Raw genomic sequence first — 25,521 nt, forward strand, 5'->3', positions numbered from 1 at the left:
CTTGTAGAAATTGCATAGAGGAGGCTGTCATTTTTGCTGCTTAATGCGATACATATTGTTTTCTGTGTTAAAATTGCCATGCTTTGATGGGTGACCAAGTTCATAGCAGGGCCGGCGGAAGGGGAGGGCGAACCGTCCCATCGCCCAGAGCGGCAAAATTTGAAGAGAAGAAAAAAATAAGCCTATTGAAAACTGTGATCGAGCGAGATATTCTTTTGCGCTGAATAGTATTGAAATAGCATAAGAAGTCTCATTATTTATTTTATATTTTGATGTTTTAGTTAGGAATTTATTGATTTTCAATTTTCCGTTGCTGCGTAATGATCGGGGGGGGGGGGGTCGAAATAGAGCGGCATCTGCCGCCACCTCCCAGGGAGGCAAAATGACTAGCGCCGGCCCTGGTTCATAACAAAAGAAAAAGCCGCGCAGCTTATCGTCTAGTGGCAGTATATGTACTTGTTATTGTTGTGGAAGCCGGCATCCTTTGTAAATGTACAACAAAGGCAACCGACTGTCGCCGATCTCAGAGAGGAAATAATAATACTGCTTCAGGAGGAGTGTTATGGTGCAATTGTAGCGGTTTAACACGTTGGCATGTTATTATCTGCCGTTGCAGTTCCATACCAGTGTATACGGGTTTTGGGAGTGAAAAGTTAGAACGCCACCAGTGCATTAATGCAATGAAAAATAATATATATATTTTTTTATTTTGTTTGAAATCACTCAAATAAGGAATCGTATGAAGAAGTCTTCTATGCAGCATTTTTGGTAATTTTACTTATGTGTTAGTTCATATTTTGCGAATTTTTAGTCCATATGTATGTAGCTACATACAAAGCCACTTGTTAGTACATATTAATCCTAGTCCTGGTATAATGCATGACGTTTAAAACTCAACGTTAGATAGACCTGAATTCTCTAATTTTATTGTTGTACGTAACAGCTGTGCATCGGCGCACCGCAGCGATTTTTCTATCTGGTCCATTAGCAACACTGCTTCTTTAGTTCTGTCGCGCATTGCACGGCAGAATTATCTGCGCTGGACTCTAAGGGATTACTAAAGCTAGAAATGTATTAGGCTATTTGGTGGGCCTGTGTCAAAATGAATTCACGACTGCCTTAAATATAGAAAAATCAACGAGTCGACAATCGATATAAAATCAATGAGTCAACAATCGATAGGATGAGTCAACAATCGATATAAAATCAACGAGTCAACAATCGATATAAAATCAATGAGACAACAATGAAATAAAATTAAGTCAACAATTGATATAAACATCACCGAGTCAACAATCGCTATCAAAGATTGATACTTTTGCATTTATCGGCATTTTTGAGGAAAAGGTGTATTGTCACCGTAACTTGTTTTTATGATATTTGTAATACGAATACAAACTTTTAATTTACGCAAGTACGCTTACCGCATTAATCTTTGTCTTAGTGTGGACAGAGCAACATAGTTTATGCTACTTTCGAACTGTGTGCAACTTTCTTGAAACCAGCAATGCCACAACAATTTCACCAGACACGTTATCTGTTAAACCAAGTTACTACCTTGCTATGTGCAGAATTTACAGATTTTCCTTCGACGTGGTGTAAATTGATATTGTGCATCCTGCAAGAGGATAACGTATCACAGGGTGTCGCCTCGTCATCAGCGGGAAGACAGCTGTCGCGCATCCGAAGCGATCCATCAGGCAGAAGAGTTAGCATGCGTCATTTTTGTAATCCAACAGTCGCGAAATCAGGTCCTGCGTCTACGTCACAAAATCGTGCCCTTCACAGAGAACTCTTGCGTCACCGCAAGAGGGATCTCACCCACGTTGACATGGTTGGTCCAGTGATTTGGAAGACTGTCCTTGTAAGGGTATACTAAACAATGATTTATCCACACGCACACACACTTAAAAGCCTAGTGTATGGTGATTTTCGCAATACATTTGCCCTTACTTTCCGAGGAACGACAGCCCTTTGAGGGCCAAAGCTGCCAAGCGCTTTTTCATTGGATGAAATCCCATAGTCGCTGTTACGTGGCTTTTCGAAGTTCCGCAACTATCCTCAAGATGTTGGATCAACAACGAAATTGTTGGCGCTCCAATCGGAACGCTTTATCAAAGGTGAGAGAATCAACCTTTATGGTTGGTTGGTTGATTTGGTGTTTTAAGTTCACTTTATGCACAGAAAGGCTAATCGGGACTGGACCTACAATTTAAAGTGGGAAGAAACTTGTATTCTACCGTTTACTCAATTTAGCGGACTGCTTTATTTATTTACAAGATCTAGGAGTAGTGGTAGCGACTTCTCCACGAATCTTTGCCTTGATTGATTGAAATAAAAAATTATAGGTGTGTCAGCGTTGAGGCTATTTTGCACCCGTCACATGTCTCTGAGGACTAAAAACTCCTTACCTAATTAAAAGCTGATGCTGTAAAGGGGAACTCAGCAGAACACACAGCTTTACAGATAATCATACTGGCCATAAGTCCAGACGTCAGAGCCTCGTTAGCCTGCAACACTGCAATTACCAGGGTGTACCACGTGAAAGTGAGATTGACATTTGGGTGCGGTTTTCAAGACGAAAACAGGATCCCTTATTACTAAATATATGTTTTAGGGCTGAGTCGATATCACTTTGAACCGATACCAATACTCTTAGCGATTCCCACCGATGCTTGAAAATTGCAACAATCGAAAGTTGTTCAAAATATTGGTTAATGTTAGTTTGCAAGAATTCTACACCAATTACAAGCATGAATTTATCAAGAGTTTTGATTTACAATATTAAAAAATTACATCAGAATATAAAAAAAATATGTTGTCATCACAAAATACACTTTTTTTCACATAATCAATGGAAACTTCGAATTGTGCAGAATAATTAGATGCCGCAAACGATCAAAACGTATCGGCCAGTGTCGGTAAATAAAATCCAACCTATGCTTTCCGATACAACGCCACTCAGCCCAATTTTATCTTGATTCCACTTTAACAAGACCTCGTACAAACTTAACAAGTCTCGTGTTCACAATGGGCCCAGTTCTTATGTCCTTTACCGATCAGGAAGAATCAGATGGAAGTGTTGCTGTCGTGACTGACCTATAGGCTGAGGCCATCAGCTCAATATCTGTACCAATCATGATCCTATGATTTATGCCCTTAGACGAAAGACTGCAGCCATCTTGACCTCTGAGAATTCTTAATGAGAAGATTCCTGATTATTTGCCACTGGCTCGGTAACTGCGTGCAATTTCCTCGACTTGTATGATCATTGCCGGTATCCTAATTACCCAACAAGAATTCCAGTATGTTGAGATTAGATATAACGGAAGACTAAATCGACCTTTTTCCCTCCAGGGAATTCCTCTCCTGCCTGTCTTTCTACTTCCTTCTCCCTTCCATTTTTGATTACACCGAGTTCTTGGCAATTATAAATACAGGATCTGCCGCCATCATCGAACACATATGGGAATTTACGCATGAGGATGTTGATATGGGCGTTGTTCCTAAGAAGTCAAAACATGGTGCTCTTGGTACCTTCAGGGAAAAATGAAGGTTGGATATTTGAAGCGTGATTCAATCACATAACAGTTTCCAATTAACACCCAATGAAAAGGGAAGAGCAAAATAATGCAATTGAGGTCATTTTCTACTTTCCTGCGTTATACGATGAGGATGAATCACGAAGAGTGAAGAAACACAAAGAAACAATCATGAAGCAGAGGGAAGGAACACAAAGAAACACAATCACGGAGTAGAGAGAAAAAGCGCAAAGAAACAATCACGAAGTAGAGAGAAGAAATGCAATAAAACAATCACGAAGTAGAGAAAAGAAAGACGAAGAAAGAATCAGGAAGTAGAGGGAAGAAACACAAAGAAAAATCATGAAGTAGAGGGAAGAAACACAAAGAAATAATCACGAAATAGAGGGAAGAAACACAAAGAAACAATCACGAAGTAGAGAGAAGAAATGCAATAAAACAATAACGAAATAGAGAGAAGAAATACTAAGAAACAATCACGAAGTAGAGGGAAAAACACAAAAAATAATCACGAAATAGAGGGAAGAAACACAAAGAAACAATCATGAAGTAGAGAGAAGAAAAACGAAGAAACAATCACGAAGTAGAAGGAAAAAACACAAAAAAATAATCACGAAATAGGGGGAAGAAACACAAAGAAACAATCACGAAATAGAGGGAAGAAACTCAAAGAAACAGTCACGAAGTAGAGAGAAGAAATGCAATAAAACAATCACGAAGTAGATAGAAGAAAGACTAAGAAACAATCACGAAGTAGAGGGTATGTTACGATAATCACTACATCATGGGTATGCAGCTCATCTGCATAACCGTTATATCCCAACAGCATGAAATTGTATATCTGAATAATTTCCATGTAGATCATCTGGATAACTTTTCTATTCCAACAATAGGTAATTGTTATCCGAATAATTTGTAAATAGATAATCTTGATTACTGTTCTATAAGAATAATTATTATATTTATTCTCTCACAACAACCCGCTTCCTGCCGACAGTCGGTACATACATCAACAAAATCAACGGATAATTGTTTATTCAGACAACCTGTAAAGGCATCATCTGGATGTCTGAGCAATTGGATATAACAAATCATGATTCCTCAAGTAATTCCCCAAGTATCAGGAGTTCTCAAGAGAATAGGACATGTCACAATGGATTTCTGTTTATCCAAGTTAGAGTGATGTTGTTGTGGTACCGGACATACCAACTGAGCCACCTCTGGGAAGGAACTGGGCGTGCAATCTGGGTCACCTGGCAGCCAACGCCACTGTTTTGTCTCATTGTGGACTTGATCGAAGAGAAGTGTCTTGGTACTTAACCGCACGCGGTATGCAAAATAAAAGAACTGAAAAGCAACAATACAAAGGAAAAAAGTAGTTTTTCATGTGAGCCTTGTTTGCTTTTCTTCCTGCCAAATGGCTGGGTTTCTCGATGCTGATTGGCGAAACAAAGGAACAAAACAAAACGAGCATTCAATAAAATGGAAGTTCCAATCTGTGGAGGCGACAAGTGTGTTTCAACAAGCTTAAAATTGTCCCAACCTACATAGTTGACAATTGTATCACCAAGCTAATTTTCGAGTTTGGTCTCTTACACTGCTGAAAGTGAAAGACGGGGTAATCAACTGTTAAGTAAGAAGGTCAAGCTCTTGAAACTTTCAGCGGATTTTACACCCAATAACTATTATCTCTTAAACTATTTTTGTTTAAGTTTTACCAAATCACATCCGTGAGAAGTTATATTTGAAAGCTGGCGAGTTGAAGTTTGTCAAATTAATTATGTAAGTTACAAGCCAGTGGTTTTAAGACAGGGAGCAGCATATGGAAAAACACAACACGAATGGTGACCTCATCTTTCACTTAACCTTCTCGTCTCATGTTTTTCCTATGATGATATTTGATGGTGCGAATATAGAGTAACTAATCAGAAACCAATGAAACCGTGAAGAAAAATAGAATAACATTCGAATGGAAATTGAATGCAGAACATGCACCGAATCTGACATCTTCACAGCTGTCAGGATAAAAGGTGGCTAAATGCTTTAAGAATCTAGGCCAGATTTGAACAAATAAATTTATATTCTGTGGATTGAGTGACACTAATGGTTATTAAAAGAAAAAAAGAAGCCTGAAATGGATCATTTGAAGGAATAAGGTTTTGTGACATTCCTTGATTGAAGCAAATACATGTATTTCAATTTTACAACAGTGCTATGGAAAATTAATTCCAAAGATTAACACTATTTGAGCGACATAACTTCCCAGTTATTCCGACTTTGACACTGAAAATTAACTTCCTGTAATAAATAATATATAGGAGCTCAGCGTAGCCTAATGGTTAGTGCTTCGTTTCCCGGTGGAGCTTCAAAATTTCGGTGTTGATGTTGACCTAGCATCTTAAAGGCAATTGGAGAGTTACTTGAAAGCAACGGTAGAGGGGTCTGGTAACGAAAGCCAAAAAAAACAGTGGCAATGATGCACCCAACAAAAAGACGCTTTGCAGGCCTTGGTTCTTAATGGGATGTTTTACGCTCATGCAGTGGCAGCGATTAGGAAGGGGGGAACGTGGGAGGCAGTTCCCCCCCCCTCAACTTTTTGCCGGTTTCGCCCCAGCACTATGCTAAACTTTATCTACCAAGGGAAAGTAAGCTGTCTTGCCCCCCCCCCCTTTCCCAGTTTAGGAAATCCAATTGCTGACACTGCGCCCATGGATTTGATTTGTAAATAAATATACCATGGGCTCTTGGTAGTTCGAACTCCAAGGGAACAGGAAAAATAATCGAATGATCTAAAATTCGAATGAACAAAATCATGTATCATTAAATTTTACTTGAAAGCGGGGGGGGGGGGGGACTTCTGTTCGAATTACAAAGAATCCACTGTTTACCTGAAGAGAAGTTACTGAATATTGAAACATCTATGAAATATAAGGATCACTCTTTACCTAGTAATGACATTGCTTTAAAAAAAAAGAATAATAATAAAATTTCTAGCACTATGTAAGATGATGTTCCGTGTTCTTCCTCAAAGTGGATCTTTTTCCAGTGTTTGGCTTCCGGTTTGATACTACGAGTCATTTCCCAAGCAGTCTACGTACGCATGAAGCGAACCTTAATAAAATCGTGTTAGGGCTTTAACAAGAATTTGACTGGCGTTATTTGGACATTTCTGAAAGTGGCCTTTCTGGGTGTCGCTGACTCAAGGTTTCCGTTCCTTTTGTGGAACGATAGTAAATACCTCAGGTGAGTGCATGTACAAAGCAACCGACAAAGTACGTGACATTTTGTACTTTGGATCGCGAACAAAACAGAAAAAGGTTAAGAGGAAAATATTTAATGGTAAATACTTCTTACACATTGTCCAGAATGCTCATTATTTGACCTTGGAAAATGTACACACTTCCCTTCCACGTGTAGCATCCACTAGTGTGGAATTCCGTTGCCAACGTGAATGACAACAAAGATAAGCCGCCGCAATAATAGAGGGGAGGTAGTATCAACAACCTGCACGTTTCTCAAGAACACGGAAGCTGTCTACTTAGCCAAAAGCATTTTCCTTCCTTAGCATTTTTCTCAACATTTATGCCGTGACCAAAATGCTTATGGCATTTCAGATGCCATGGCATATTTCATGTCATTTCTCAAGGATATGATCGATCCTATTTCCGTAGCATTTTTCGTAGCATAACCAATCAAAAGCGAGCTTCTAGGTGACGATTACAGATATAATGGCAACCAGATGAGATGTAAACAATGTATCACTTTACATTGTTAATAGCCGATAATCATTCAACCGAGAGGAACAACGTTTCATATAAAAATGAGTTAGGTATAAATCAATGACACAGCTTAAATATACATGGTATTTATAAATTAGTTATACAAAAGTAACCGTTAATTGTGAAGAAAGTGTACGTGTAACAGAAATGGTTTATACATCAATGAATACAGCATATCTTCAAATTTATTGTCGCATGTTGTTAGATTCGGACGCCGCCACTGGAGGCGTGAGCGTTTGTTTATCTTACACAAGTACCGACTTGCATTGGTCGTGGTGGAACGATTTCGTGGCCACCTCGTTCGCCTGATTGGTTCCCATGGATTTGGACCCATGGATTTCTCTATCTAGGGTTACATTAAAGAACGTGTGTTTGTTCCCCCCCCCCCCCCCCACCTTCCCAGCAACGTCGACGAGGTGGCCAAGGAATCGTTCCACAACGACCAATGCAAGTCGGTACTTGTGTGTAAGATAAACAAACGCTCACGCCTCCCGTGGCGGCGTCTGAAACTAACAACGTGCTACAATAAACTTGAAGATATGATGTATTCATTGATGTATAAACCATTTATGTTACACGTACTTTCTTCACAATTAACGGTTACTTTTGTATAACTAATTTATAGAAACCTTGTATATTTTATAGTGCATACAATACACATATGGAAGAATAAATTCGTTTTTTCAATTGTAAACAGCGGGCAATGGCTCATGGACAAAAATAGCTATATCAATATATAGTCACCAGCAATAAAAAGGAAAAAAATGATCTTGAAATACTCTTCCCTGCAAGGCGTTGTGTGTTTTGCCTAAATCTACGGCAATAAATTAATTTTAATAGTAAATTTTCAATGGCAACTTTTACCACCTGTGTACAGTTTGGCAACACACATAGCGCCTTGTAGGGAAGAGAGTATTTCAAGATCTATGTGTCCCATTGTTATTGCCGGTGACTCTACATAGGTGAGATCCAACTTGACAAAAATGTGTAGAGTTTCAGTTTGTTTACATTATACTCGTCAATTAATTAATGATTTCCTTCTTAAATTACATCTCTTCCATTTTAAATATATTAGTTTTAATTGAAAACAGCGTATGCTTTTCACATCGCAATCGCAAATACTAACCGGAATGTTACGTGAAATGCTTCCGTGTAAAGAACTATCTGCTATATAAAAAAAAATGCTATAACATTTTTGGAAATATTTAGGTTAGCAAAGCGGGCCTTCTAAATATCGTAGCTCCAATCTTTCATTCTTAGACAAAAGAATTCAGTCTTCGCATTTGAGAATCTCTGCTTGGAAACTATGGAGCCCGGCCTAGTTCTAGCCGATGCCTGCAGGTTCTTCGCCCAACCAATCAGATTATTTTCTTCCTCGAAGACCCAAACACTGGTCTCTACAAGGAATCTGATGCAACTACTCCATCTTCAATCTTCCTTAGTCTTTCATTCTGGTTCATTATTTCTTTGTAGCAACTCACAAACCCTTTGACGACCAAATTGCCGATAATTTTGTGATTTGGAGTTGCAATCCAATAACACCGTGAACACGGGTTACGTTACATAATACTTAATCAAAGAAATTCATAAAAGAGTCTCATTATCACGACAAATACATCAATATTATTTGATACAATATTGTAAAGGTTCAATGAAATAACACCTGAATGTTACTTGTTTCACCACTAATAAATAAATAATTCACTGTACTTTCAATGGTCAAAACTCTAACTTTTTTGTAACGATTTGATGCTTTTCTTCAGCGCCATTAACAAAATGTACAAACTAGTTTTAGCTGCTAAAAGAACACGTTACATAACTAATAGTTTTGCTATAACTAGCTACATGGTAATCAGCTAAACTTGTAGTCATTTCGTTGATCTTTGATTTGAATGTTTTGAACCAATATCCCCAACAGTAAAAAATCTATAAAATTTAGACATTTTGATTCTTTCACATATTAATTACCATACTGTAAATCAATCTACAAAATTGTCATAATGCAACAATACGACGACTTTTTTAAAATTTGCTATTTTTTTGTGAAGCTAAAGCTATCTTGTCGAATGTACTGTGGTAGAAATTAAACAACATTGGAGGGATGATTTATTTTATTCTTGCTAAAAGAACTAAAGTAATATTAGGGCCAATCCATGACACAGTGATCTTACCGCTCAAAAAGTAAAATTAGTCCAAATACTATTTAAATAGCATTAAACATAAACTTTAGCTTTAGCTTAGTTACTAATTTCATATTTACATGTCCTTGAATAGCTTTAAGAATTCAGATTAACAAAGAGAAGTAGAAAATGTGATAAAGGTTGTCTTTTTACATTAAGAATTGAGTGTATAAGCAATGCTCAATAAATTTGTAATTTTCACAAATAAATTTGGTTATTATTAAAATTTATGAGTTGAGGAGGTTTTTCCCCCTTTGATATTGTTCAGTTAAAGTATTAGGTGAATAATATGGTATTCATTAAGTTAATTAATGAGGTATTCACATAGGTCGCACCCGGAACTTTGAGTGGTCACACCCGGAACTTTTTTAAAAAAATAATAACAGTAAAAATAAAAATGTTTTCACTGGAATAAAAGACATGAGATGAAAGGTTGCAATCTACATTTCCCCCCCAAAAAATATGATGAATGAAAAAGTTGTAAAAATACACAGTTTTTTCAAGTTTTGTGGTGGTAGGTGAAGCTTTTACCGGTGTGTGAGTCACACCAGCAACTCTAGTTATTCTTGAATTGCCCAAAAATAACGTTGTTCCCAGACCCCTATCTTCTGGACAGTAACAATGTCATCATTCCGAAACTATAATGACGATATGGATGAGCTCAATGTCAATGTTCACAAAATATTTAGATTTGAAGCGTGTGATTGTCACACCCGGAACTCATGGATTTGGCCATTAGATAACAATAAAATTCTACCATTGATACTGATGATGAAAATATGGTTTCTTAGAGGGTTACAGTGCAAGGGAATTTATACTTTGAACTAATATTCTCCCTTTCTAATGATTGGTGTATGGAATTTCTAAAAAAAGAACACCAGACATCAACTGTTAAAACAAGCCCCTCCAGAATTCCTCTTCATATTACAGAAAAGCGAGGTAGAATGACTAAAATACGTACAGAAACAATACGATTTCATCTTCTATGTGTCGTCGAACTCAATGTTTTTCCTTTTAAACGGATTTGTTATCGACCTTCAAGTGTTTCGACAAGAAGACATGTCCCAGGAGTTTCGGAGGACAAGTAACGGCAAAAAAGAATCTTTGTTTGTGCCAAGTCTAGTTAGCTTTCAATGGCGATAAAAGAAAAAGTGGGCAAAACAGAATGACTGTCCACAAGGTGCGACAACAGAAGTGACTCCCAAATGCTACACGTTGCATTTTCACAGTCCTTGAAAGAAAATATCTTTGACTATCTTAATGAGTTTCACTCTCTCCTAGCCTATTTACTGCTTACGTGTCTGAAGGCAAAGACTTTTCGAAACAGTTTGTAAAAATATAATGAATGAACCATTAATGGTTAGCCGTTGTTATAATGTTTCAGTTATTCTTATTGTTATTACTGTACACACAAGAACTGCGTAATTCCATTGAACAGTTTAAGTCATGCATCACATTTTATCGTTGCACACAATTAAATAAATCTACTTCCAAGGCTTTATAAACGTGCTAAGTATATAGTAAAGCGTTGTATTCTACTGAAAAACATAGAAAGTGCATTAGCATATGCGTTACGAACTTATTTCTGGATAAATAAGATACGTACATTACAATAAGAATAACGTTTCTGTAGCATGTGGTAGTTTGTATTATTGTTGTTATTATCCAAAGCAATGCTTAGGGATTGCAGTTCCACAATGAATGTGATGTACTGTCACGGAGAATATTTTGCCCTTGCACATACTTAATTCAATAAGTTACGCAGATAGATCGTTATCGAAGTTTCACAAAATTACCACTTAAAGAGAATTAACAAACAAAATCAGGAGGAACTGAAATCAATTTAAACCGGCGTGTTCCTATGAACACATGTAAACTGTAACAACTTACGCGAAGGTATAATAAAAACCATCAATGATCCTGGCATGTTCATTGCAAAGGGGAGGAGGCGCTTCGAACCGGTCAGTTGATCCCACCCACTGGAAGTGGAAATCTGAACACGAAATAATTAATTGATAGTCGATAACAGAAATAAAAGCAGTTAATTAGTATCGCATTAGAATTAACAAAGAAGAAAGAATTATATGGTGAAAATTTTGTGTAAATGCAGGAATCACACCAGAACTTTTCATTTTCATATTCTATCAGTTAATCCAAATTTAAAGAAATTGATACATGAATTTTCAAAATTCCAAAAATGATGCTTTAATGTGAGGGGTCACTGCGTAAATTTCATTACTAAAATTCCCCCCTTACTTTCAAACATATTTCTCGAACAACGTATGTAAAAGTTAATAACAGAATAACTGTGCATTTCAGAATATTACCGAAATTCTCATTATTTCTATTATTCGATGCTATATAAAAGGCCCTCCCCCCTCTTGATTTATGCCGACGACCCTGGATACAGGTATATTATCTGGCATTACTCCAAGATCTTGAATGTTTCTTGCAATGCTTGTTTCCTTAATGATAAGCTATCATTTTCACACTGAAATACGATCTTGTCCAACTTCCTACTTGCGAGCCACGTTCTTTGTCCACAGAAAGTGTGTCTGTGGGCCAGAAAAAAAACTTTCAACGCTTTGTGCGTATCGGAACTCCTGAGAAGATAAATCGCGCAACCGTTACATCAATGGACTCGTAAATTAAGTCCTTACCACACCACTCACATCCAGTCCAGACAGTATGATGTCCTTTATCTCTGCCAGTAAACTGCTCTTTGTTTAAAGCCCCATTACTCTTCGCACCTTAAGCTTCAGGTCGAATGGCAGATTGGCTTCTGAAACGTTGGCTATAGGGTATAATATATCTTCAAGTGCTTTGAGTTTTTGTAACCTTTAATTTATTCATTATTTTCTCGCTCTTTGAGAATGGTGCAGTTTGTAAATTCCTTGCCTAATGTGCAACTGACCCTGAAGTGTTGATATTTTATGTCATTCTTCGTTCTTTCTAAGTAAACTGCGACAATATAGAATGAATCTATGAAATATATAGTGCAGTAAAGACAATGCAATCTACATGTCTTAACTTAGGATCCGAACATAGCAGGGGAGCGCTCTACTTCTTCAGAATCAGATCAGAGAATGAAAATAAATTGGGAGGCGAAGCTTATATGCCCATAAAATGAGCCTGAAACAAACTGGCAAATAAATTATTAGCAGCAGAAACTAAATACATCCCTTAGTCAAGCTCCTAAGACATGGTTCTGCACCCCATTTGTACTTCTTCCGAGGCTTAGAAGAAATTTTACTTAAAATTTTAAAACAACACTTATTTTGTTTTGTTGTTTAGAAACTTTTGCATGCACCTACGTACATCACAATCGATTCTATCTTTATAGTTATTGTACTTGTTGGGATATCCTGCCGAATAAGTCAATTACAAATGTAATAATATGCCTCTTGCAAGTATTCGGAAAAAATTGTCGACGTGTATCTTTTTTATTACACACGCAGAAAGAGAGAGAGAGATGTATATATGTGTGTGAGTGTGTGTGTATTAGGTAGCAATGCTTTTTAGACTCCTCTTTCGGGAACTTTATATAGATACATATTAAAAACCAATATCTACTGCATGAAATTTAATACGGTACGTAAGTATATGTGTGGTTAATATAGAAAACAATATACAAATTATGCCAACCTCGGTAGCGAAGTTGTTAGCACTGTATGCATGTACACGGTGGACTCGCTTTAATTCGAACCCCAATGGGACACGAAAAAAATTGCAATTATCCAAGTTCGAATTTTTAAAATTTACCCCCCCCCCCCCTTTCCCACATTTCTGCCGTTGAGGACAATGCAGAAATGTATACGATGTCGAAAAAGATTAAGATCTAGATTAAAGTCTAGCTGCATCGTTTTAATAACTGGAGTGCGACAGCCGTATGACAATTTCAATTTCACTCTTTTCTATCTTCGTGCGTCTCGCAGACGGAGAGAAAGTCGCTCACCTTCGAGGGTTGAAAATGGCGAAAACAGTTTTCTCCTACGCAGCCTCTCAGCACGCGAGTTGATTTCGTCATTTGCAGAAGGTTACGCGACAGTTGCACGCCCGTCGGCCATTTTGTGCGTAAGTTTCCAATAACGACACCTATGTGTGTGTTTTTGTAGATCTAGTCTAGTTCTCAAACTGAGTCTCGAAAGAATAAAGTAGCATTGAGAGAGCTTAGAATCGAGTGTGAAATTTGAATTTCTGTTTCTCAAGTCCACTTTACTCACAGGACTGGGCATACAGTTTAAAGTGGAATCCAAACCACTGTATGCCTCCACCGGGTATCCAACTCGGGATCCCTTAATTACAAGGCGGCGACGTTACCACTACGCCATCAGGAGACCCCTCGAGTATGAAATAGATATACACAAGGGATGGCGAGGTATAGCACCAATATACGATACTTTCACAGCATGCAGAGAACATCAAACTTTTCTCAATAACGTCTTGCTTGTTTAAGTCTCATTTTCGAAGCTACGAGCCGTCAAAAACAGGCATTTTGTATCCTGTATGTATGCAGCCATGCACTACGGATTCATGGTTGCCACTGTCGTTGTAGCGATGGGACTCGAAGCGCTGACCACGTGTTACCCAACGAAAAGCCACTTGGCAGACTTTCGGTCTCATAGGGCTGTCACGACACGGACTATAGTATGGTATAGTATAAAACCCATAGGCGTAACTTGGTGGGGGGGGCAAATGCCCAAGTGCCAAAATCTGCAGGCTTATTAAAATATACAAGTTAATTGTACTCTTGTTAACCTCCTCGTACCTGAGAAGAAAAGTAATGAGTAATTTTTATGATTTCGCAAATTTAAGAGTTATTTAGCAAAATAGTTGTGGACGCTATTTTGTAGGACATGCGCTCATGGTATAGCCATTGCATTAGATTAACAGCGATGACAGAGGAGAAAGCTCGGTACGTTGACGTTTCCAATTGCATGCACGATTGGAACACTCCATATGGCTTGCTCCGCGCTGTCTGGGTGTCGAATAGAATGGGAGACAAAACTGATGTGTTGCACGGACATCACCCTCTCGCCGAGAACAGATTCAAGTGGCGTCTTCCTGTCTGGGAATCGCCCAACGTGGCAGTGACTGACGCACCATCTACAACCCGTTATGCGCTTAACAACGAGACCCATCTCTACAAGAACCAGTTACATTTTTTTCTACTTCCAGCGCCTCTGGATCCATACTCCCAGGTCAGATCAGATGAGACGTGGTTCGAAGATAAATTATCTACGCCATAACAGTCGCATTGAAAACAATAATATTGTAATTTCTCACAGAATTCGCTACGTATGAAATCAAGGTTGATGCATTTTTCGTACATGAATTAACACAATTAAACGTTTCTTCGACGCCATGGGTCCCGGGTTCGAATCCAAGCTTGGTCATGGGTAACTCTTCGGTGTATCATCCCTCATCCGCATCGTCGTGATTAGCCAAAAGTGAAAAAGCGACGTAAAAAATCAACAATTGAGCGTGTAATTTTTGTTTCTTTGATATGATTGTGTCAATTGCATTTTTAGTGCAACAGGCCGAACATCAGCTGATGAAAGTACCCGTGATGCATTTTTGAGTGCATTTAGATGCGACAAAAGTCCATCATTAGCACTTTATACATTTTCATCTGATATCGGAGTCAAAAGATCATACATAGTTGTGTCAATTTACACATTCTAAGTTAGTTCTATATGTAGATTTTCAGAAATATAGTAGCCTAGTTGTCCATTAAGTAGAATGTGTGATTATTGCAATTAATAGTTAATTCTTTCATTTCTCATTGCCATTCAAACTTTATAAAAAAATGGTAGAATTATACTTACAAATACATTGTACTCATTACGACTTGATTTGGTTTTTAAGTCCACTTTATGCACAGTAAGGGTAAATGGGACTGGACCTACAGTTTAAAGTGGGATCCGAACCACTTGTACCTCCACCGGGTATCGAATCCGGGCCCTGTACTCATTATTTTCTACTATATTCTACAAATATGGATATGTAATTATTACACAGGTCTTTGTTCTTTTATGGTGAATGACAAGTGGAAGAACTCGATTGGTAAATTTAATTTTTTGTGATAATTTAATTGATTAGTACCCGTCTATGTATGTTTGTATGTATGCTAATTGTATTGGTTCTTTATGTTTTTTTTGTGTATAAACCAATGTAATTGAAGGTTTTCTCTGTTGAGGGCAGTAATTAATTAATTAAGTTTCTGGGAATTGATCTGTACCAATACTCGGGATGAGAGTATTGTCTCTGTCGTTGTTTTAGTAAAAGATTTAGAGCGGGGAAGAAAATAGGAGAAGGGAGGAACAACGAATGTAAGAAAAATGAGACAGAAATATGAAAATAAAGAGAAAGAAACAGATGGAAAAACGAAAGACAAAGAAAATATACAGAATTAAAAATAGAAGATAGGATTGAGAGGGGGAAGGTAGAAAAAGAGTAACGAGAAAACGAAAGAGGAAGAAAAGGGAAAGACGTGCTTTCTTGGAGTTTCCACGGATTCATTGGAAACCAGGGATTTTCCATGGTAGAGTCGTATGAGTCAAGAATAAAGAATTCTCTTTCTAAAAAATTCCTAGGTATTTCCGGAAAGAAAACATTGATTCATATTAATTTCCATCGGTTAACATGTTCCTTCCTCAATTACGGAAATTCTATTGTCCGGTGTTTGCCAGGAAGAAGTTAATCTCTCTTCTCCAACATTTTCTCTTTAGTATTTCAGACAATGTCCATTCACCGTTTCTCTCATTTTCCCTTTGATATTTCCTATTCTTACTTCTGTCGTTGTTGAATACTCTGCGGTCGGTATGCTATATTTTAACATTTTATCTTCATGAGGATGGTCGTTTTCACTTCTCACCTCTAGATGTCTCTTTTCTGATTTCATCTTCAAATACTCGAATTTGTGTTGTTATTGTCTTCTCTGTCTCGAATTTCTAGTTACTCTACCGCTTTTTTTTTTTTAATGGTTCACGTCCTGTCGTCATATATATTCTCTCAGTTTTATATTAAGCTTTTGTTTATTGTAGTCCTGCACTCTCTTACCATAACTTCAATATAGTTCTGTGATAATTTGATCCACTGTTTCTTGTAATTTTTGTAAATTTCAATTGCACAAAATAGACCTACATAAAAGTTTAGGAACATTTTCCTTGTAGAAAATCATAATTCCTTTTAACTCATTTCGGCAATATTTCGATTACCCAGCGTTTAGTTATACAATTCATACAACCTTAAGTTCACCGTGCGCAAAATCTATTTTCAATGAATCACTGATTGATTTGGTTTATTTTACTTTTCTTTTCTGCCACCGTTGGCTAATCGCGAAGATGGGGATGAGTGATGATGATGATGAAAATGATCAAGGGACATTCACTCCATGCACTGGGGTACGGATGATTCTTTTCGGGAGGGGGTGGAATTCTAAAGGTGGATAATACATAGCATACACAATACAAAATTTCGTATATTCAGAACTTTCCATTCTCAAAAATGGCAAACGGAGGCTATTTTAAGGGGGGGGGTGCATTTACCACTTAGCATATCCCTAGTTTTGTTATTATTATTATTTGAAAGTGTTGATTTTCATCGATTTATTTCACTTCGCTTTTGTGCCACTAATTGCGAAGATGAGGATGATATGATGAAATTGATGAATGGACACTAACAAACAACCATGCCCATGCATGGATTCGAACCCGGGACCTCTGACTTCCTAGCGCGATGTGATAACCACTCTGCCACAGGGACCGACTTGAAAGTGTTGATTTTTTCAAAATTACGGAGGGGGCTGTATAGCCACATCAGCTCCCCTCTCTGCCTACCCCAGTGACTCCATGCTCAGGTCGGGATTCGAACACGGGATCCCCTGACATAGCAGCGCGCTGTGATAACCACTCCGCCACAGAGGCCGGCCAGGAAACAATTCATTGTTGCTGCATAAGGAATGGAACAAATTCCATCCAACATCAACTACGATTGTTTTCCGGTATAATTTGGAAAATACTATACAGAACTTACTACTATTCCATCAAGCATATTTGTTTCTTAAGAATGTAAGTAGCCTGTGCATAAATTGGTGTTGCAGTGTGACGTTATTTGAACGTTTTACGCTATATTTTTTTTTCTATTATTACGATTATTAGATTTCAGAATTTTGTTTGCCACAGTTGGTTGAAAGAGCGACTCATGAGCCTAAAATTAGTTGATAGATAAATAGTTCCGTTCCTTTCTATTCTGTAAGAAACATAAATTGTGACCTTTCGACATCTAATTCATAGTTTCGGCATCGAATTTTACTTCATAAAATGAAAAGCATATGAACTTCTCCTGAGTGTAAACGTATCTTAGTCTTATGCGATTTTAACTCGAATCTCAATGAATGAGAAACATGTTATATAATTTAAAAAGTAGTATCACTTCGAATAACCTTAAAAAGGGAAAAAAATGTATGTGAGCAGTAAAGTGGCCAGACGTATTAACATGAACAGTCCACCTTTTTTTTAGTCTCTGTCCTGATTTTCTTAAACGTAAAACGGGATACCAAAATGTCCCTTTTTTGTGACAATGACTTATCGGCATAGAATTACTGCAGCAAATGTACTTTCTCTATTACTATGAGCTATGACATTGTTCTGTAGGAATTATTTTATATTTCAATGTCAGCAATGTGCCATATTCCAATTTTCTTAAAATATTTTAAGTTTCTTCTCTGTTTAGCTGGAACTAATGCCTCCACTGAACGAGTGCTTTCCTACATGAATGAAATGGGATTGTTGTTTTACGTCCACTTTATGCACAGATAGGCTAATCGGGACTGGACCTGCGGTTTAAAGTGGTTTCCGAACCAGTCTGCAATGTGCCTCCACCGGATACCGTACCCGGGAGCCCTTGATTACAAGGAGTCGACATTACTACTATGCCATCAGGGAGGCCTTCGTACATGAGTGATTTTTGAACAAATGACAATAACGCTTTCTCAGTACAAGATTTGAAAGCTACGTTGATTAAAAAGGTGAACTTTAATCATTGGTGTATAAACGTTTACCAAATGTGAAAACAAGGATGTATCGCAGAAGACCCATTCATCGGCAAAATATCAATGAATAACTTCTAATTTTAAAAGACTGCTTGGTTGGAGTGCAGTGTACATCACCATATTCTGTAAGCTATTTAACACAGTTCTTAATTAGTTTTTAAAGGTAAGTATTTATGACGAAATCGTTTCTATATTAAAATTTTAACGTCTCATTTTTCCTTCAAGAAAAAAAATTAAAATGTCCCGTTTTGTTGGTTTTACTGTAAAAACCTGGTCACCTTAGCGTATAGGTGAAAATGGAAAAAGGAGTGCAAGTATTGTTGTGCACCTATAAGACGTGTTTCTAGTAGCACATCATACAAAACTACTTGGAGGCAGAATCATATTTGTTTTTTTCTCTGCCGTCCTCGTCACTTCTCTTTTTATTATCAGGTTAATTATGTGAACCGGTTAGGATTCCGTTAGCATAATTAACAGGAGGATGGAAATGATAACGCAATAAACAGACGGCATGAACTGGGATGGAACGAAACAGAACATTCAGCAGGTGTGAATGAGCCAAACTCCATTACAAAGTGGGAACTCGTCGTGTTGCGTTGATGAAGCCTGTGAAATCGAATTCTTGTTTGAGAAAAATGGCTGTTGTAATTCTTTTCTCCAGACATTTCGATTATCGCAAGTTACGGTGTAAACGACCTTCATTATTGACCTTACCTTCCCAGCGTCCTAAATTGCTGGTGTTGTAGCAGTATTAACATTATCTTATACGCAGTTTACACATTTGCGATAGGGGTGGTCACGTTGCTGTTGCTTTGTTAGGAATGGTACTGAGGCAAGTCAGAAAAATAAATAGCAAAAAGAGGTGGGGGAAGACGTTCTAGAGAGATACAGAAAGGTAGAAAAACAAAATGGGAAATTAGAAAGATATGTATTGTATTATTCGGTAGCAAGACCGTGAGTCGAACTCTCAACGCGCTGGCAAAATGAGAAAGTGAAGATGGGAAGGTCTGAAGAAACCGAAAGGTATGGAAACAGAAAAAAACAACTGAGGAAGGAAGATAGAGAGAAATAAAGACAAAACAAGAGAGAAAGGTGGTTAAGAGAAATGAAAACAAGAGACGTATGAAGGCAAGGGTAGTAGAGAAAAAAGGTACATAGAAATGACAACAACGGAAGTAGAAAGAAAGGGAGATGGAGAAAAAAAACGTAGACAGAAATGAAGACAAGAGAAGTACAGAGAAAAGGATGTAGAGAGAAAGAGAGGTGGAGAGAAATTAACACAAGGGTAGTAGAGAGAAAATGAAGTACATAGTAATGAAGGTAAGGGAAGAAAAGTGAAAGGGTTCGAGAGAAATTAAAACAACAGAAGCAGAGATGATTGAGTTGGTGTTTTAAGTCGACTTTATGCACAGTAAGGGTAATCGGTACTGAACCTACAGTTTCAAGTGGGATCCGAACCACTATGTGCCTCCACCGGGTATCGAACCCTGGACCCGTTGATTACAAGGTGACGACGCTATCACTGCGCCATCGGGGACACTCAACAGAAGTAGAGAGAAAGAGAGAGATGAAGACAAATAGTAGAGAAAAGGAGGTACAGAGAATGAAAACAAGAGAAGTAGAGAGAAAGGGAGATAAAAACAAAAGAAGGAATGAGAAAAGGGATAAAAAGAGGGAGAAAAAATAATGATAGAAAGAGGAAAAATGAGGAACAGAAAGAATAAAAAGAGAGGGAAAAAAGGTTTAGAAAGGGGAAAAAAGAGACAGGAGAAAGGTAGAAAAACAGAAAGAGGGTGAAAAGAAGAGAGTATCGATACGAGACCGACGTAGGGAACAAAACTCTTTTTAGACTTCATGTAAAGCTCCTCATATCACCTCTGAGATATTTAAACATTCATAGTACAAAACGCTACCCCCAGAGCTCGTTACTTTTTAACAGCCGAACGAAAGTCACGATTTTCTGCTTCCCACTCCCCTAAAACTCAGAACTTTTAACCTTTGTTACCTTCCCCTCTCTACCCTTGTCGCATTGCATCTTAGTGTTGCCAGTCTATTGTTTTTTCTGCCAAGTGTCTGGTAGAATGTTTACATAACGGAACAGTCGGTAGATGGGAACTTTAAGGAAAACAAGGTTAAGTAAGTTTGTGCGTATTCCAGATTTTTTTTATATAAAATTGGTAATTCATTGATCTAGTGAGTCACTAATATGCTACTGGCAACACTACAACCAGGCCACTGTGTTGGGCAGGCAAGTAGAAAGAAGGGGAAATACTGGTACAGGGTGGGGGGGTTAGAAGATTGACCTTGAGACGCCTCTACTCGCGTAACATAGTATAGTTTTAGCACGAAGTTGGAAAATTCTGCTGAATGACCAATCATACCTCTCGACTGAGAACAGAGGCTTGACGTCTCATACCGAAAACGCTTGGTTGAGTTGCTGCGGTAAAGGACTAGTATTCCGGTTCAAAACCCGAGGTCAGGTTTTCTGAAAGAGTTTTCGGTGTCCGTCAGCCCCTCCAGACATGATTTCTCTCAGTAGGATGTTCATGCATTGCAGAGGGAGACAATTGAATATACTATGATTTCGATATGAACGTTTTAAGTAACTGCCAAGTTACTCATTTTGAAGATAATTCCCAAACGGAATACAACCGCCTCCACCTCCAAGATTTTTGTCCCCCTCCCGTATTATTCTGGATATGATCTAGATCACACTAAATTTCATGAGAAGAAAATTCTAGAATAAGAGGGGTGGGTGGGTGTCATAGCCCCTCCTCCTTTTGGCTCAATATATTTAAAATAAATAACTTTCATGTTGGAAAATATGGCGTAATACAGTGCAGACTACTAAAAAATCATTGGTACACAACTGCTCCACATAGTAGTACTATTGTTGCCATAAAGAAACAATTGGTTTCATTACTTTAAATCCACTCTGAGTTTCGGATTGGTTAATCGTGGCTTCAGAACAGTTGAGATAACACCCATTGGGTTTGTTTATAAGTCCACTTCATGCACAGAAATAACTTTTCTTATTTGCTTTATTTTGCTTCACTTTTTGTGCCACTTTTGGCTAATTTGCGAAGATGGAGATGAATGATGATACAATGAAATTGATGAATGGACACTCACAAACATCCATGTCCAAGCCGGGATTCGAACCAGGGACCCCTGGCGACGTAGCGTCACATGTTCAGAAAGACTAATCGGGACAGGACTTACAGTTTCAAATGGAATCCGAACTACTATGTGTTTCCTCCGAGTATCGAACCCAAGAACTCAAGATCACCGGTGTCCCCATTGGGAACTGAACCCGCGACCACTTGAGGCTGTCTAGGAACAGATCAATACGCGATGGATTTGGTTAAAAGACTAAACTATGCGCTAAAATATGCAGACAAAACAAAATAGGAAACGGATATGTTATGGTTGAACTAATGTCCGCTATTCGGTACTGTGAGCTAAACGATATCGTTCCTAACAGTGCGTGCCGAAAAGGAGAAAAACATTAAAAAAAAATCATATCAGATCTATAAAAGGTGGAAAAATATAGCATTGACTTCTAAAAAAGCTATAAATAGAAATAAAAAGTAAGCAAAATCTAAAAAAATATAAACATATCACGATTCATTTTAAATATTAAAAGATTTTGCATCATCTACACAATCCAGACGTTACGGAAACGCATGCAGCTACGTGAATACACTTTATTCCTAAACTTTTTTTTTATGAGAAGAAACTAGTTTCAAAATTCTTCGAAAGGACGTATTTAAAGGGTGGTCCAGGGGGTACCCCCCCCGAAAGACTTACCAAGTACTAAAATATAATTGTTTAGCATTTGTTACATAAGCGATGATTATTTATTTCTGCTGAGCTTATTGGAAGGCAAGGAATTTGGCTCATATCATACGGCTTCCAAAGATTTATGCACACTAGTACTTACGATGATATGCATGAAATATTATTCAGCAACTTTACTTTTCGTTAATTGTAATAGGCAATTAAAAGTAATCACCGTACAATTATTTTTGCATATTTCAATTGGATCCTTTTTTATTATTCAATAAATAGGCCTATGCAATTCCTTATCTCTTATCCATTAATTTCCTTGCCAAGGCAGTTGTTTGAACACAATTTTTGGCGATCTTAACCACACGTAAGGTAGATAATGAATACATGCTGTTATATATCTCATCTTTTACCATCTTTGTACCTATTCATGTAATAATAACAATACAATATTAATTAATTATTCTAATTATATCATTGTTATTATTATTATTGTGATACTTGGTCGGACCCGCCCCCTCCGAAATGTATTTCTAGATATGTGCCTGAATTACCTCGCCCTCTGACCAAGGAATACAGGAAAAAACGCCATAAATAGGAAAATGTGGTAAAATATAGGACTACATAAACATATATTCATACACCCTTCCCTTACGTCATATTATCGCCCCATAGGACCAGATTTATGCCTATGTCAGAGCACACGAATTAGGGACTGCGAAATTGTCTGATCTTAATTAATTAGTGGAAGTTTTTATGTTTTAAAAAACTAAAACTTAATTAAACAAACATAAAGGCATATTTCTCGAAACCAAAGTTAGAAAAATCTGCCATCCGCTCTTGGTGACAAGTAGGACCCAACAAAACATGTGAGATCAGTTTTAATCTACGAAATTGAAGGAAAATCCTTAATTTCAATTTTATGTTGTATGTAGAACTTAATATTTGAAAATTCTAACACTTAGTGAGGTTGTTTTTTTTATATATATTTATATTCTACCATATGGTTCAACAGTTTCCAAAATTCAAAAACTGAGATTTTTGTATGCGAAGTTAAACAACATAATTTTTTATGACCAAATTTCCCCATAACGAACTGAATGAACGTAAATAATAGTAATAATAAGAATGAAAAATAGTTGTACTGGATATTCACTTATTTAGTTGATCTAGTAGAAGTTTCCCCAAGGATATAATAATACTAATTACTATATTAATATTAATATAGTAGTAATAATAAATTTGGAATAAAATTGGTTTATTTTATTGGTTTTTACAGTTATTACTGTACAATAACCAGGGGTTTATCAAGGATTTTCCATCAGGGAATGTAAGTGTAAATTTAGACAAAAGCACCATGAATTGGACTTTTGTGAAAACATTTAGGGGAGTGTTTAGGAATACTGGGGGTGTGGACAATAAAAATGTTGGGGCTGTGTGGACAAATGACTGGCAATAACAATCATAATAATTATAACTGCAATTTATATTCAAGTTTTATCAACGCCAGTTGTTGTTTTTTAAAAATATTCTACAATTTAATTCAAAGAGTAAATGACCAAATTTCCCCATAACGAACTACATGAATGTAAATAATAATAATAATAATAATAATGAAAAACAGCTGTCTGTTTGGTGGATCTGGTAGAAGTATCCCCAAGGATATAATAATGGTACTAATAATATAGTAATATTACAATAAGTAGTAATAATAAATTTGAAATAAAGCGGGTTTATTTTTATTAGATTTTATAGTTATTATTGTGCAATAATCAGGAGTTTATCCTGATTTTTTCATCTGGGGGTTTAAGTTTAAGGGAGGTGTATAAGGGTAAATTTACAGCCAAAAACACCATAAATTTGACCTTTGTGAAAAATGTCAGGGGTGTGTGTTATTTCTATTCAAGATTTATCAATGGCCTGACCCCCAATCCCTACAAACATTTCTAGCGACGTCCATGCCACCTACAGTATGTCGAGCAGTTTGCCCTGCCTGATGTTTACAAACCGATGTACACCAGTGTACTACCCAACATAAATGCCCACCATGAAAAAAGTAGTCGCCCACCGACCTCTATAATACTATGACACACTACTGGGTCAGGGAGTAGCATTTCTACACTTACCAAAGGGTGTCAAAACTTTCAATCAGACCCTTGCCTTGCACTAAATTTCAAAATCAAAACAGCAAAAAAAAAAAAAAAACACTTACCTTGCAAACGGCGTGTGTTCCACGTGATACGTGTTAGTTATCGGCTCCTTCTTTATCAGCAAGTTCAACCGATCTTCTTTCAAACTTAGAAGTCCATTGTGCTCGGAATTCAAACACAGACCGTTGACCAAGTTCTGTTGCTTAGACATGTCTGTTGCTTCTTTACAGAAGAAGGACAATCACAAGCCCTTAGGTTCCCACGAGGCTAAACTTTCGGCAAGCCAAGCACTATTGACAAGACCCCACACCACCTTTGGGTTACACACGGCAGGTAAAAAGACTGAACCTTTTCACGACGTTGCTGAAACTTGAAATCAACAAACCTTTACTCGGTAGAACCTCATCATTATCCGGATACAATCACTACAATGCACATTTACGTATTCCTTGTTTTTTCTAGAATCACAATCACTCAATGTAGGTCAACATATCACTTCGAAGACTGTGATAATACAGGACGTAAACACAACTATTTTCGAGTATTGTTACAAACTGTCACAACTTTACACTTCAACTTTTGGTATCGCCGTTTTAGCTCATAGTACTTGAGAGAAAACTCAAAATCTAAACACAACGCTGATAAAAAGAACACGCAATCGTGGCGATTTTCAAATTTAAAAATCCCTTCCCCACGCTCCACCAATTGCACGGACGGTACCACGTAAAACAGGCGGTTGATCCGGAGCAGCAACAGCTGTCTTCTTGTTCGCTCGGGTGCCTTCGACGAACTGAGTACACGGAACGGCCGGCATATTGTGGATGGCGCTAGTGTAGCTTTTTTTATTTCCCCACTCCTTGCGTACTCCTGTGCTTGTGTTGTGTTTTTTCCTTGAGGTGCCCAAACCGTGTTGTGCATAAAATAGCATTGGGCACAAATTATACAGTTGCAGGCCTTGTTTTGGCTTCTTGGCAGTAGGCGGCGTTCAGCGCACAAGGTTGAATCGAGTGACAACTTCGCATAGTT

At 37.5% G+C, this 25,521-nt stretch overlaps 1 protein-coding gene across 1 annotated transcript in view; it reads right to left on the bottom strand.

Moving 5' to 3' along the window:
• The window catches only part of LOC145986475 (serine/threonine-protein kinase 17A-like), a 234,541-nt gene extending 209,245 nt beyond the window's left edge, over positions 1 to 25,296 (bottom strand). Inside the window, exon 1 of the mRNA XM_083120522.1 lies at positions 24,558 to 25,296. Within this exon, the coding sequence (XP_082976648.1) occupies positions 24,558 to 24,706 (149 nt within the window). The 5' untranslated portion in view covers positions 24,707 to 25,296. The remainder of the gene's footprint in view (positions 1 to 24,557) is intronic.
• Between the last annotated feature and the right edge of the window lie 225 nt (positions 25,297 to 25,521).

This window comes from Lepisma saccharinum, chromosome 4 (assembly GCF_977018435.1).
Source record: "Lepisma saccharinum chromosome 4, izLepSacc3.1, whole genome shotgun sequence".
Taxonomy (NCBI): Eukaryota; Metazoa; Arthropoda; class Insecta; order Zygentoma; family Lepismatidae; genus Lepisma; species Lepisma saccharinum.